The 13,850-nt window shown below is 46.8% G+C and overlaps 1 protein-coding gene across 1 annotated transcript in view; it reads right to left on the bottom strand.

Annotated features, from left to right (window-relative positions):
* The window catches only part of MATN1 (matrilin 1), a 92,269-nt gene that overhangs the window by 30,589 nt on the left and 47,830 nt on the right, over positions 1-13,850 (bottom strand). Inside the window, exon 3 of the mRNA XM_086957510.1 lies at positions 6,066-6,288. Within this exon, the coding sequence (XP_086813636.1) occupies positions 6,066-6,288 (223 nt within the window). The remainder of the gene's footprint in view (positions 1-6,065; positions 6,289-13,850) is intronic.

The following is a 13,850-nucleotide window of genomic DNA, read 5'->3' as shown; positions in this document are numbered from 1 at the left end:
CGCCTCTGTATCCACAGACTTCTTGGGCTGGGTGGACAGTGGCGTAACAAAGGCCCCTGTGGTGCAGGGGGCACTCTCAGCCCAGTACCCTGGTTGGAGAGCTCCTGAGTGTGGTCGGAGAGGGCCCCCTTCATGCTTTGCAGGGGGCCTCCCTCGAGTTTTGTTACGCCACTATGGGTGGAGGTTTCCATACAGGTACTGTCAGCATCTGGCAGGTGATCAGAGCTTCAGGGGGCCAATGGTTTAGTTGTAGCCATGAGGAAAAGTCCGCGTGCAGCTACAAGGTCAGGAGCTGTGTGCTGACCTTTTCTTCTACGGTCTGAGTTTGTGCTGATATTCCATAATATTGCCTCCATTATCCTTGGCCGCTGGGGAGCAGTCCGCTCTCAGCTAGTACAGGGCATGCTCAGTGTTTATTTCCAATCAGTTTGTGGCACTTCCACTGCTCAGAGGGGCTTCTGGAAAGGGCAGCCTTACCCTGCCACAAGATTACACTGTGGGGTTTGTGCATAGATGACTCGAGGCAGATAAAAATCGCCTGATGCTGCTCTGGTAGGAAATCGACTGTACGCCCCTGAAATAGGGCTGAAAGTCAAAGGAAGCAGAGAGGAAGCAGAAGTGCTGAGACAGGGCTGCCCATCTTGTTTCTCCGAGTGGAGCAGCCGTTCTCCATCTTACTATTTTCGCTGAGAAGATGCGCGCGATCATCGGAACATCACCTTAATGACAGGTGCACTGACCGTCATCGCACTCAAGCTGACATCCTGCTGTCTTCCTAAATCATTCAGAAATAATAAGCACTAAGGGGCAGATCTACAATAACTGGCGCATCCCTGCGTATCAGCAGGGATGCGCCAGTTATTGTGCGCCGCAGCTCCGCCACCCTGGATGCGCCGCATTTATAATGCGGCGCCCCAGGGGGCAAAAACGGCACAGATGCATCACGCATCTGTGCCGTAAAATCGGCACATTGCTGGAGTTGCGTCGCCCCATCTCCACAATGCTGCGTCAATCCTTACGCCTGCTTCGAGCAGGCGCAGGGTTTTGACGCAGCATGGGACCAAAAGTGACTGAGTGAAATCTTGTAGATTTCACTTAGCCACTTTTGGGAGGTGTTCCTGCGCCGGAAGGCCCACCCCTGCAATGGAACGCCTCCTTCTGGCGCAGGGCTTTACAACGTGACGAATCTGGGAGATGCGTCACGTTGTAAATACCCTGCACCATGGCGCATCTTTCACGACGCCGCTGCGTCACAAAAGTGACGCAACGGCGGCGTAAAAGAGGCGCAAGGGGCTTGTAAATCTGCCCCTAAAGGTCCCCATTTGCCCAGATCACTGGACTAAATTTACGTGGGGTATCATTCCTGGGTGTAGCTTCTACACAACAGCAAAATATATATTGCTGCCACCAAACCTAGATAATTGAGGTCAACAGGGCTACATCCTCTGTACTATGGCGGGGGGACAAATTGCGGTACGCAAAGCTTAGGACACAGCAATAATCTCTGTAAGAAGCACCCACCAGATCTGCAGATGAGGGTCTCATGTGATTAGGGACACCACAAATTAACCCAGAAATGGAAAACTGAAGGGCAACTACCCGGAGAAAAATGGCTGGGACTGGCCAGCTGCTCAGATTGTGGGGCCCTGCCTTCCTCCTCATAGGCACCATTTTGTCTGTGGCTTGTGAAATGACCAGCTTGTAGCCAAGGCACCCTGAGGCTGAAGGCCAACCAGACCACGTTAAATGTAATTAACAGTACTACATCTGAGCTTAATTACCGCTGTTTCCAAAGTTAATTGATTAATCGTTACATTTCAAAAAATAATGTTTTCTATGCCAGAAAGTAAGTGTGTCAGAACTTGGCAATGTAGGCCAGGTTTTGCAACTAACTTTGAAAATGGTTGTGCATTCCTCAGTATTGTTGTAGTTTCCTGAGCCAATGGGTGTTGAGTATTAGAAGAGACAAACGTATTTACAAGAACCGAATCCCCCAGGTCTCCTGGGAGCCGTGGGAACTTTGAACCGCTTGCTGTATCTCAGCTGTGGCGGCCAAGGGCTGTTGATTCAACACCCGTAGCATGAGCCAGCACGAGCCTCTTTTACAGATTTTAATAGCAACTTCCTGCCACAAGCAAATGCACTGGTTTCCGTTGACGTCGCTCTTTGGGCGATTTTACTGGCACGTGAACATCTGTCGGAAGGCTGTGGCTGCACACAGTGAGTTCCAGTGCCCACTGGAGTCCCGTGGGTGTGGGACCAGAACATTTCTAGCTTCAGGCACCTGCCATGGGCCTGAGACACTTGAAGATGCATGACTTGTTATAGGAAGCGCCTGGTGTCAGGGCTGGACAGGCCTTTTATTTTTCTGGACGTTTCCCCGGTGGAATGGAGCCCTTGGAAGCTGGTTCTGAAAAAGCAGGGCTGCGTCCGAGTGCATCTGTCACTTCCCCCATCTCCCAGAGGTTAATTGATGTCAAGACAGGCTTCAATCCTTGAACTTCTGAATTCATGCCTGGAGCCTATCCGAAAGGGCCAACGGTCTTTCTGGAATGTTTGACGCAGATCGGTGGCGTGGAACTTATTAAAAGACAGTGGGGCAGATTTACGTTTCCTGGCGCACCCCTACAAATCAGCAGGGATGCGCCAGGAAAGATGCGTGACACAAGTTTACCCTTGCGCCACCACAGATGTGCCGCATTTACAATGTGGCGCATCATAGCGCAAGGATAAACAGATGCGTGTCGCATCTGCCGGCGTAAGGTTGGCACAGTGCTGGAGTTGTGTCACGGGCGCGACGCAACTCCAGCACTGTTCCAACCTGGCCTATCCTCAACATGGTGCGTCAAGCCTTACGCCTGCTTCAAGCAGGCGCAAGGTTTTGACGCAGCGGCCTCGGAAAAGTGACTGAGTGAAATCTTGTAGATTCCGAGGCGTTCCTGCGAAGGAAGGCCCCCCCCTGCGCCGGAACGCCCACATGAAACCTAACGCAGGTTTCATGTGGCGCAGGGCTTTACATTGTGACGCATTACCCTAGATGCGTCACATTGTAAATAGGGTGCAACGAGGCGCATGGTTTACGCCGCCACTGCGTCACAGAAGTGACTAAACGGCGGCGCAAATGTGGCGCACGGGGTTCGTAAATCTGCCCCAATATGCACTAAGATAGAGGTGGGGCTCACGCAACTCCTGCTTTTTATCTGTCTACTCGGAGTTGCTGCCTTCAAGAAGGCCAACTTCTCCCTATAAAAGAAGACAAACTGAAGCACACGGATTAAGCACAAAAAAACAAAAAAGGCCACACGGGAGACCACCATACAGAGTTTGTGTGTGGTGGCTGTGGGGTTCTGTGACCTTTGGTAAAACTAGATACAGAATTTGAATTCAGAATTTCAGAAGTATTTGCATGCCCTCTTTGTTTTTTAAGTTTTGGTCCTGGCAGCTCTCGCTCAGATGTTGCCAGGAGAGTTAGGGCGTGTGTGTGCCCCTAGGATAAAATACAGTTTGGTAGATTAGTGACCCCCGAACATAGCGTGAGCTCATGTCCAATGCTTCATACCAAACAATTGGAAATACCCAGAGATTTGGCCTCGAGCTTCCGTGTTTACTTGTCGGGCCGTTTCTAGGTGTTCTGCCGCCCTAGGCGAGAATTAAAAAATGCTGCCCCCTCCCTTTTACTACCATCACTCTCTCCCCCGGTCATCCAGGCTAGAGAGGCACACCCTCTACTGCCGAACCCTTCTATGTTACTCTCATTTACTATCAGGAAACACAACAGTAACTTGCATTCCTCACTCACCCAGTACCTGTCCTCAATACCCATCAGTGAACACAGTTTTCAATGCTCACTGGGCCAACCCCTGACCTCAATACCCCTCAGTGAACATACTTGTCAATGCTCAGTTGGTCAGTACCTGCTCTCAGTACCCCACAGTGAATACAGCTGTCAATGCTCCCTTGGTAGGTACCTGTCTTCCGTACCCATCAGTGAACACAGCCTTTAGGGCTCACTCAGTCAGTACCTGCTCTCTGTACCACTCACTCAACACAGTCTTCAATGTTCAATTGGTCCCTATCAGTCCTGAGAGACCCTCGGTGAGTACCAATTGTCAGTGCTGGTCCTTAATACCCATCCCTATTGTGCCAGTCCTCAGTGCTCCTCGCTCAATGTCAGTCTCAGTGCCAGTCCTCAATGACCATCACAAATACTAGTCCTCTGACCCATTATCCCCTCCCCTCGTTAATAGTTGTCTTCGGTACTTCTTGTTCAGGGTCAGTCCTCAATATTCACCAGTCCTCAGTATTGCTCGCTCAGTAACAGCCATCAGTGGCCCTGTGTGAGCACCAATCCTTAATGCCCTTCGTTCAGTGCCAGTCCTCATAATCCCTCTCCAGAGACAGTCCTCAGTGCCCCTCTGTTAGTAGCAGTCCTTAGGGCCAGTCTTCGGTACACCTCACTCAGTACCAGTCCTCAGTGCCCCTCTATGAGTACCAATCCTCAAGACAGTCTGTGAGTACCAATACTCGGTGCCAGTCCTCAGTGCCCTTCACTATCATACCAGTGCCAGTCCTCAGTGCCTCTCCAAGGGAAGTTCCCCTCAGCACCTCTCTCTCAGTGACAGTCCTCAGTAGTGTCCTTGCTCTCACGTCACCGGTGCCCCTTCCCTCTTGCATGGATCATTGAACTCTGTCCTCATGCCCTTCTCATCGCACATGCCGATACCGGTACACCCACCTTCACCCGTCTGCTCTTGCTAACCCTGGAGCGCTCCCTGCTTTCTCCTTCTAGCTTTCACTTCTTCTCCTGTGCTCCCTTCTTATCCCTGCAACCTCGGTGTTTGACGCCTCTCTTCCAAGAGGCCTCCCTCTGCACCTGTCACTGCCCCTTGTACATGGCTCCCTCCCTCTGACCCTCACATGTCACCCCGTGCGACTCTCCTCCTGTGGGTCTTTCTCTTGATCCCTCGCATCTACTTCTGCACGTTTCCCTCAGCTCTTCTCACCTCTCCCCCCTCTCTCCCTTTGGTCCTCCTCTGCACCTCTCCTCTCTGAACGCCCCAGTCTTATCACCTCCTCTCCGGGTCCTCTCACCTCATTATACTCTGCAGTGAAATGTTGCAAGACAGGGATGAGCATTCTGGGGGAGAGCAACAACGTGCAAGCACTGATCTGCGGGACAGAAAAATCATGCAGAGCACACAGGGCAAGACATAGGAAGCTGTTGTGTAGAAAAATCTACAGGCCAGGCAAAAATGCATAACGGTGATTGACAGCACCGCCTGTCCCTGGGGATATGAACGGTGAAAATAAGAGATGTTCACTGCAGCTCACCCACTTTTTGCATGGGAAAATTACAGACAAGACATTTCCAGGAAAACTATCCACACGTTGACCGCACCAGGTGGCTGGTCTCTCAACCCCTTATTTGTGTTCCTTCTTACAGAGTGTCCTGGCGATGCAACAGGTTCCTCTTCTTTTTAATCTAGGAAGAGGAGGTGTTATTTTTGTTCAAAAGTTGGCGTATTTGAGTATGTATCCACCTTGCGGTTGGTTTACAGAAATACATTTTGTTTAGATGCAAAATGTGCGTGTAGCGTGTTTGAGAGATGTCTTGTATCACCAGTACTTTTTTTGAATTTATCAATTGAGCGTGTTAAAGCACACTTCCTCTTGTGACGCATTAGGTAGTGGTAGTCAGCAGCGTGCATGCAGGGCTGTTTCTACGATTAGGCAAGACTAGGCGGCCACCTAGCTTTACTTTCATTGGTTCAAATTAAAAAATAATTTCCCCTTTTGCCGCCCTAGATATTTTGCTGCCCTAGGCGGCCGCCTAGTCTTGCCTAATGGTAGAAACGGCCCTCTTTCTCCAAAACACGGTTGTCTCAGTGGAGCTATCAGCTCTTCGTGGCATCTGCACACTCAATGGTACATTGTCTGCCCTCTGTGCCACCTCCTTGACCTATGACTACCCCCGACTCATAACACAAGATGCAATGAATAGTTTTGAGTATCCTCCCATATGGAACTCTAGAGGACCCACTTTCTGTTCTTCTGAAGGAACTCACCGCAGAAGGCCTCCTGGAACTTCTTGGTCAGCTTTTCGATGACATGGTAGCTCTCCACGTAGTCCACGTGGTCATCAAGCGGCTCGCTGGCGATCTGACGTAGCGTGCTCTTGTCGACGCGCCCCACGCCGATGGCAAAGATCTCCAGGCCGCTCTCTCGGGCCCGCGCAGAGATGTCCTTCACGCCGTCCTGTGGTCGGCCGTCTGTTACCACAATTGCGACCTGGGCAGTGGAGGATGGCAAGTGCATGAATAAAAAAAAAACAATGATTATTAGGTGGGTTGGCGCCTAATTTTTATAAAAAACATGTTTTACTGTATTTTTTCAAAATAATACAAGAATATTGCGCTTACAAACACATGTATTTCAACACATTGCTTCATTAGGGCTAGGCGCACCTGAATGCACCTTTGCAACCAGCTCATTATTACAGTAATGTACTGGGTTCTCGCCTTAAGTGTTTTGTATGCTAATGAGGAACTCACTTCAGGTACACAAGGAAAACACAACAACTTTATGGAGGTCTCTCGCCTGACTTCTTGCAGAATGCCTCCATTGTAAGCTGGCACCTGCCTAACGCACATAGCCGTTACACAAACATATGAAGGGGTATGTAAATACAGGTACGCAACATGCAATAGGAATAGAGAGGACACCAGAAAGTGATTGAGTAGTAAGGAGCAGCTGGTAGCTAAAGTCAGATCAAGGGCAGACTGATCTAAGAGGGCCTGGCTCGCGACTGGCTCTTTTCCAGCTCACCTACCTTAGCACCTTCGGTGCTTATGACGGCTCCCGGCCGTCATGAGTCACAGTAGACGTGTGCTTATGACGACCGGGAGCCGTCAGAACGTTGCCGTTCCGCCCACACACGGTTAATTCCCCGCCTGTGCAGGAGAATTAATCAGTGGGAAGAGTTCTGATGGCTCCCGGCCGTCATAAGCACACGCCCACCATGATTTATGATGGCCGGGAGCCGCCCTGAGTACGGAAGTGCCACACCCAGCCCCACCTCCCCTCGCACTGTGGCAAAGGGGTTAGAGAGTTTTTGCCCTGATATGAATCCTTTACACATCGCTGCGATGCTCACTTCCTGCTACATTTCTTAGACTCTGCTCCTTTGAAGGCTCCCTCAGTGAGCACCCCATGTTATGTAATTCATATTTATAAAGCGTAATGGTTACCCTGGGGTGTCCTGGCGCTAGCTTAAACTACCGGATCACAGGATAGCGTGTAGTCCCTAATGGTTAAAAAAACAGGTTTTTGGTGCCTTTCTAACCGACATCAAATCAGGGCCGGCTTTAATGTGGAAAGGGAGTTCTTTCCAGGCCCTAGCAGTATAGGTGACAAAACTTCTCCCTCCCCAGTTGACTTTCTTAAAGAGAGGTACTGTCACCATCTTTGCTCCTAAGGAGCTAAGAGTTCTTTTTGGAACATAGCAGTTAAATCGTTGTTTAAGATGGTCTGGTCCTACTCCATGAAGGGCTTTGAAGGCAGTACAGAGGGATATGAATCGCACCCGTTGCCTTACCGGCAGCCAGTGAAGCTTTTTAATTTCTTTTGTGACTGATACAAATTTCGGCATGCCTCTAAGCAACCTGGCTCCCGCATTTTGCAATAGTTGCAGTTCATTCATGTGTTGCTTTTGAATTTTTAGATAAAGGCCGTTGCAATAATCCAACCTTGATAAACTAAGGGATGCTATCACTATGTATTGGCTGTCCTCAGGTAGGAAAGGCATTATTTTCCTAATCATTAGAAGGGACTGGAAGGTGGCTGATGTAACTGCATTTATCTGGTCCTTAAAAGTCAGCTTGTCATCAACTATTACTCCCCAATGTTTTGCTTTCCTTACAAGCTTTGGAAGGGTCCCAAATTCTTCATGCCACCATCCGGGGGCCCAGAAGTTGGCATTGTTTCCAAAGATGATGACCTCGGTTTTGCTTGAATTCCGTTTAAAGCAGTTCTGTGTCGTCCACATCTTAACTGATCTCATACCCATTGTCACTGAAAAGGAAGCCACTGCTCACCCTGCCACTGGAACTCTGAAAAGAGCCCTCCCTACTAATGCACACATTCTTAAATGTTTCTCACCCTGCAGTATGCACTGTATGCCATTGCTTCCCAGGTTGCTGATGTATAGTTACCATCACATGCAAACATATGTACATGTATAACAACATTAAAAATCCTAAAAGTGCCATACAAGCATACATTACAGAGTGCTAAAAAGATTTCTGCACCACATGCAATTGAGATTCCTGTGATCAGGGCCAGCCTGGGAACCCAAAGCAGACATGGCACATTTTTTCAGACCAGCCCCCATATGGTGAATAGCAAGCGAGCAAGAGCAGCAAGCAAGCATGACCTCTACAAAGTGATTTGGGGGTGGGGGAGGTGGGTGTTCTTACCCCAAGAAAATCTGGGAGAAATGGCAAATATAGTGCATTCTACAACACATTTTTCATAGTAATTGATGACCTTACAGTGCACCAGGATACATCAATCTTTACTGGGGCTCTTCAATAATTTCCTCACTATCACACTCCAACAGTGCCTCTCATCTGAATGAATGAATGAATAAATGTTGGATATCTCTCCATAGCCCCTCTCTCACATGTATTTTATTTGTTTTATAGCACCTCTCATGCCATTGTAGGATGTCAGAGCATTTTACATCACACACATCTGAGACAATGAATCATACGTGTGTAAATCAGTGTATAGAAATGTTACATAAGACAAATGGACTACAAGGTGTAGGATTAACATGTCATCCATACTGGTAGGCATTTTATTAAGATTGCTTTGCCTGGGGAAGTACAAACCAGGATTTAGAATGCAACACAGTAGTTAGGGTTGACTTTATTAACAAGAATATATTTCTACCCAAACAAACCCTTTTTAGCAAAATTAGAATAATGAAAGAATGGGAAAAAAACATTACTTTCCAACCTAGATTGTGATTGTAACTTATGTAATGCACATTCACAAAAGGATCTCTGACAAAAGTGGTAAACCACGGAACTATTCACATACAATACTGTTCTGTGATCTGCATAGTACATGCTCATTGCGACAGGCATATTATCCCTCTTGGCTACCTTAGATGAGTCAAAGCTGCCACATGACAAAACTCCGTCCAACAGTTACATTAATCACCAGAGAGTTCTTGCCACTTTTATTGTTGCTTGAAAACTGTTGGATTAACAAGGATCTCTGCAGTGCTTTTTAAAACTTCTGCACCTCTACAAAAGTGGCCCCCAGTAGCAAAAGCAGCCCCCATCCTTCCAGCCTGCTGAGGAAATGCCCGATGCCTGGTACAGCCAGTCCAGCCTTGCCTGTGGTCCAACTTAGTCCAGGGTGAAACACAAATTGGTGCCTCCATCGAATCCACTCCTGTCCATCCTAATCCATGCCTCTCCTAAGCCCCTCCTCTCTTAAGCCCATCCTCTCCTAAACCCATCCTCTCCGAAGCCCATCCTCTCCAAAGCCCCTCCTCTCCTAACCACTATACCCATCTTTTTGAAAAGTGCCTCTTTATGCGACACAAAGACAGCTACTGATTCAACTGATACTGATATGCACGTAAAAGCACTCAGAGTACGCTCTGGTGCAGTACCAGTTCCTATTTTTAAAGGGTACACTGGCTTCTTTTGAGCCATACACGGATTAAATGGTTTGGGTTTGGGTTTGTGGCATCATTCCTTAACAAAAAAACAAAAAACAATGAAACCCGTTGATAGGATAAGTACAAAGATGTGTATTTGTCAAGTGTTTTAAAATTGTGTATTGTAAAAGATACTTTGAATTGGTAGGAGCCCAGCACAGAGGACAAGGGACAGAATACTTATGCACACATAATGTGGTGGGATAAATGCTTGAAACTAGTCTAACCACTGGCAATCGCTCGGGGTATCATTCCAACCTACTGTTTTTCGCTCAGGGTGCCACTCTAAGCTAAGACCCGCCTTATGCAAATCAGTACTAACCCTGCTCCTTATGGGAACAGTCAATCCCGAACTGCCAGGTGAGGCCGGAGTGTCTTTCACTAATGTGCTATTCACAGTACAGGTACAACTTCGCAACTTCAATGTGAGAAGCGTATTCACAGATATAGGCACGGCCAGACTGGGAACAGAAACCAGCACTGGCAATTGCGCTAGTGTCAAGCACCGCTGCTGCTTTTGTTACAGGGCGCTGATATTGCAGCACTGCTGTAAAACCGCCTTCCCAGTAACAAAACCGGTCACCCACGGGTCAAAAAACGCCCCCCACCCTTCCGGCCCACCGGGAATACGCCCTGTGGCCGCTACAGCCAGTCCAGCCCTGGATATAGGGTGCAATGTCCCGGTCGCACCCAGTTAAGGGTGTGCTAGGTTCCTTATACATAATACTGACCCCGGTAGAATTAATAAAACAAATTAACGTGTGAAGCAATTTTGGAAAAGTGACAATATTCAATCAAAAAGAGACAAAGATGAACCAGAGTAAAGTATGTTTTTAAAAGAAAAAAATTACAATAAAAACTATTTTTTTTCCTTGTTCACTGAGCTCACGTGGACCTAGAACAGCTCCAAAATTGTTTTGACAGAAGTGGTGTCGAGAATGGCCACTAGATAATATTGGAGCATTCTTGCTCGTCGATTTTTCACATGAAGCCTTGATGTGTATTCCTTGCACCAGCAGAGGGGGGTGTTACATTAATATTTTTTGTACAATTCCATTCCACCTCACATCTTAAAGCAATGTGGTGCCACGGGTCTTTCGATCAGGCATCAATAATGCTGGAAGCTCTTCAAAATGTCATACATCATCTACGATGTATCAAAAAAATCTCCATTGCATTAATCAGTAGCTCTATTTTTTCATCACATGTAGTCATGCATTTCACCATTTTTGCCATCAGGTGGGAGTGTTGCACTAATAAACTTAACTCATTTTCCATTACTGTTCTGAGTAATACACAGCCTGATTCATCAAGCTGAATTGCGCTCGCAAACTTTGGGAGTGCGATTTTTGCATTTGGGATTCATCATCCCAAATGCAAAAATCGGTAATAGCGATTTCGCTATTTTGCGAGGAATTACATTTAAGGAGTCTCTATTTGAGATTCCTTAAATGCCATTCATCATCCATTTTTAAATAGCGAATTCGCAATTTCGGCCTGCTATTTACCGCGAGGTCAAACCTCGTGGTAAATAGCGAAAACTTAGAAAAATGCTTTTAAAAGCATTTTTCTAAGTTGCATGTTGCACACAGGACATGTGTGTGCGAAACACCTGTTTAAATTTGCATTTAAGGGGTGCTACAGAGTGTCCTTTGGACACCCCTGGCACCCTTTAAATCGCTATCTTATTTGCGATTAGCAAATTGCTACTCGTAAATAAGGAATACTCCCCATTCATTCCTATGGGCCTGTTGGCCCATAGGAATGAATGGGGAGTTATTCCTTATTTGCGATTAGCAATTTGCTAATCGCAAATAAGGAATATGTAGGAATCGCATTTTTTTTTGCGATTCCTACATGAATCCCGTTTTGCGAGCCTGTAATAGCGATTCCTTTTGAATCGCTATTATTGACTCGCAAAACGGGTCGTTGATGAATCAGGCTGACAGTGACATACAGCCTGATTCATCAACGACCCGTAAATGCAAATTTAAACAGGTGTTGCGTACACACATGTCCAAAGGACATGTGTGTGTGCAACATGCAACTTAGAAAAATGCTTTTAAAAGCATTTTTCTAAGTTTTCGCTATTTACCACGAGGTTTGACCTCGCAGTAAATAGTGGGCCGGAATTGCGAATTCGCTATTTAAAAATGGATGATGAATTGCATTTAAGGAATCTCAAATAGAGATTCCTTAAATGTAATTCCTCGCAAAATAGCGAAATCGCTATTACCGATTTTTGCATTTGGGATGATGAATCCCAAATGCAAAAATCGCACTCGCAAAGGGCCAGATTCTCAGAATCTGGCCCTTTGTGAGCGCAATTCAGCTTGATGAATCAGGCTGATAGACCCTTAGAAAAAAGTTGCTTTGTCGCGAGTGCTGTAGACCGCCGTCTTTATCCCATTTACAAATAAAATATAGCAACCTATGAATTACTGCCACAGGAGAACATTCAACCTATTAGTTTTTATAGCATCTACAAAATTAAATGAATAATTAGTTTGTATGTAGAGATCTCATTCTGTTGGGAGTGTTCTGGCGAATGCTGTGATTAAGTGACAGGCATTATTAGGAGGGCGAGTGACATGGGCATGCCCTGTTGGTACTCTTAGGCGGCAAATGTTGGAGGCCGCGGTAACTGAGACCCTTGATGTCATCGACCTGCTCAAGGTAGTGAACTTTTGGGAAAGGGCAGCCCCAGCCCCATGGTATTCAGAGAGCCTTAAGAAAGAAAAGGCCACTTGCAGAATCAGGGCGGGAAAATGTAGAAAAACTAAAGGGCATATTATCAAGAACGGCGATAAAATTATTGCCGCTTTAGTGGCAGAAAACTGCTGCTAAAGCAGCGATAATGGACTTGATAATTTGCCCTGGAGAATTCCAATAGAACCCCATGTTCACACCAGAACATGGATTTCTATTGGCATTCTCAAGGGCTATAAAAAAGCAATATATCTAAATAGTTGCAATACAGCAAGAAGATAGCATTTAGGCACCCGAATCTCTGAAGCAAAGAACTCCTCTAAAGAGCTCTTTAAGATCCTCAAGGGGTACACCAACCCGAGAGCTAACAATGCCTCCCACCCGCCGACGCAAAGGTTATGTGATGATTTAGCTAATCATTTTGAACAAAAAGTTGATCAAATCTCTGGCTCCTGTGGTTCGGAAGAGGCTCTCAGGGTGGTAGTACGGTCCCTGGAAGACCCTGTTTCTAGCAGCCTAGAGTCCTTTTCTGTCAGCACCTCTGAGCAAATTCTACCCTTATTAGCACATACTAAATCAGGCTCCCCGTTAGATCTGGCCCCTCCTTGCATTGTCTCAGATCCTGTGCCGGCTCTCTCCTATTCGATTATGGAAGTCTGTAATATATCAATAGCCACGGCTACGTTTCTGTCTAAGTGGAAGAAGGTGCATATCAAGCCATTTCTGAAGAAAACACTAGCCGATCCTTCAGATTTACAAAATTACAGTCCCATCTCTCTCCTCCCATGCTGCTCTAAAATTATTGAGACTGATTAATAAACAGCTCTCCGGCTATTTGGAACAAAACAACCCACTTGATCCTTCTCATTCAGATTTCCGGGTGTGTTACAGCACCGAGTCCGCACTGACTGAAGTTACAGACACAATAAGGCTGTCACTGGACAAGGGGACTCCTATGATGCTAGTTCTTCTTGATCTGTCGGCAGCTTTTGACACCATCTCTCAAAGAATCCTTTTGGATAAACTATGAGAGGTTGGTGTCAGAGGAATGGCCTTAAAATGGCTACAGAGCTTTCTGACCGACAGAATGCAATGTGTACAATTGGACACATTTGTGTCACAGACCAAGGTAGTGGACAAAGGGGTCCCTCAGGGATCCATTTCAAGCCCCACCTTGTTCCATATCTATGTGTCTGCACTGGCATCTATTATTAGATCATGTGGGTTCGATACGATCTCATATGCGGACGACACCCAAGTGTTAGTCCCCATAGAGACGGATCCCGCCTTAACCAGAGCAAAGTTTAAGAACTGTATTCTAAAAATAGCTGCATGGATTAGTAAGAAATTCCTACAGCTTAACTCCGGAGGAGCTATGGACCCCTGATTGGTGGCCTGTAGTATTAGG

Source organism: Lissotriton vulgaris, chromosome 2_1, assembly GCF_964263255.1.
Source record: "Lissotriton vulgaris chromosome 2_1, aLisVul1.2, whole genome shotgun sequence".
In the NCBI taxonomy this organism is placed as follows: domain Eukaryota; kingdom Metazoa; phylum Chordata; class Amphibia; order Caudata; family Salamandridae; genus Lissotriton; species Lissotriton vulgaris.
This window is presented reverse-complemented; position numbering and strand designations above follow the sequence as displayed.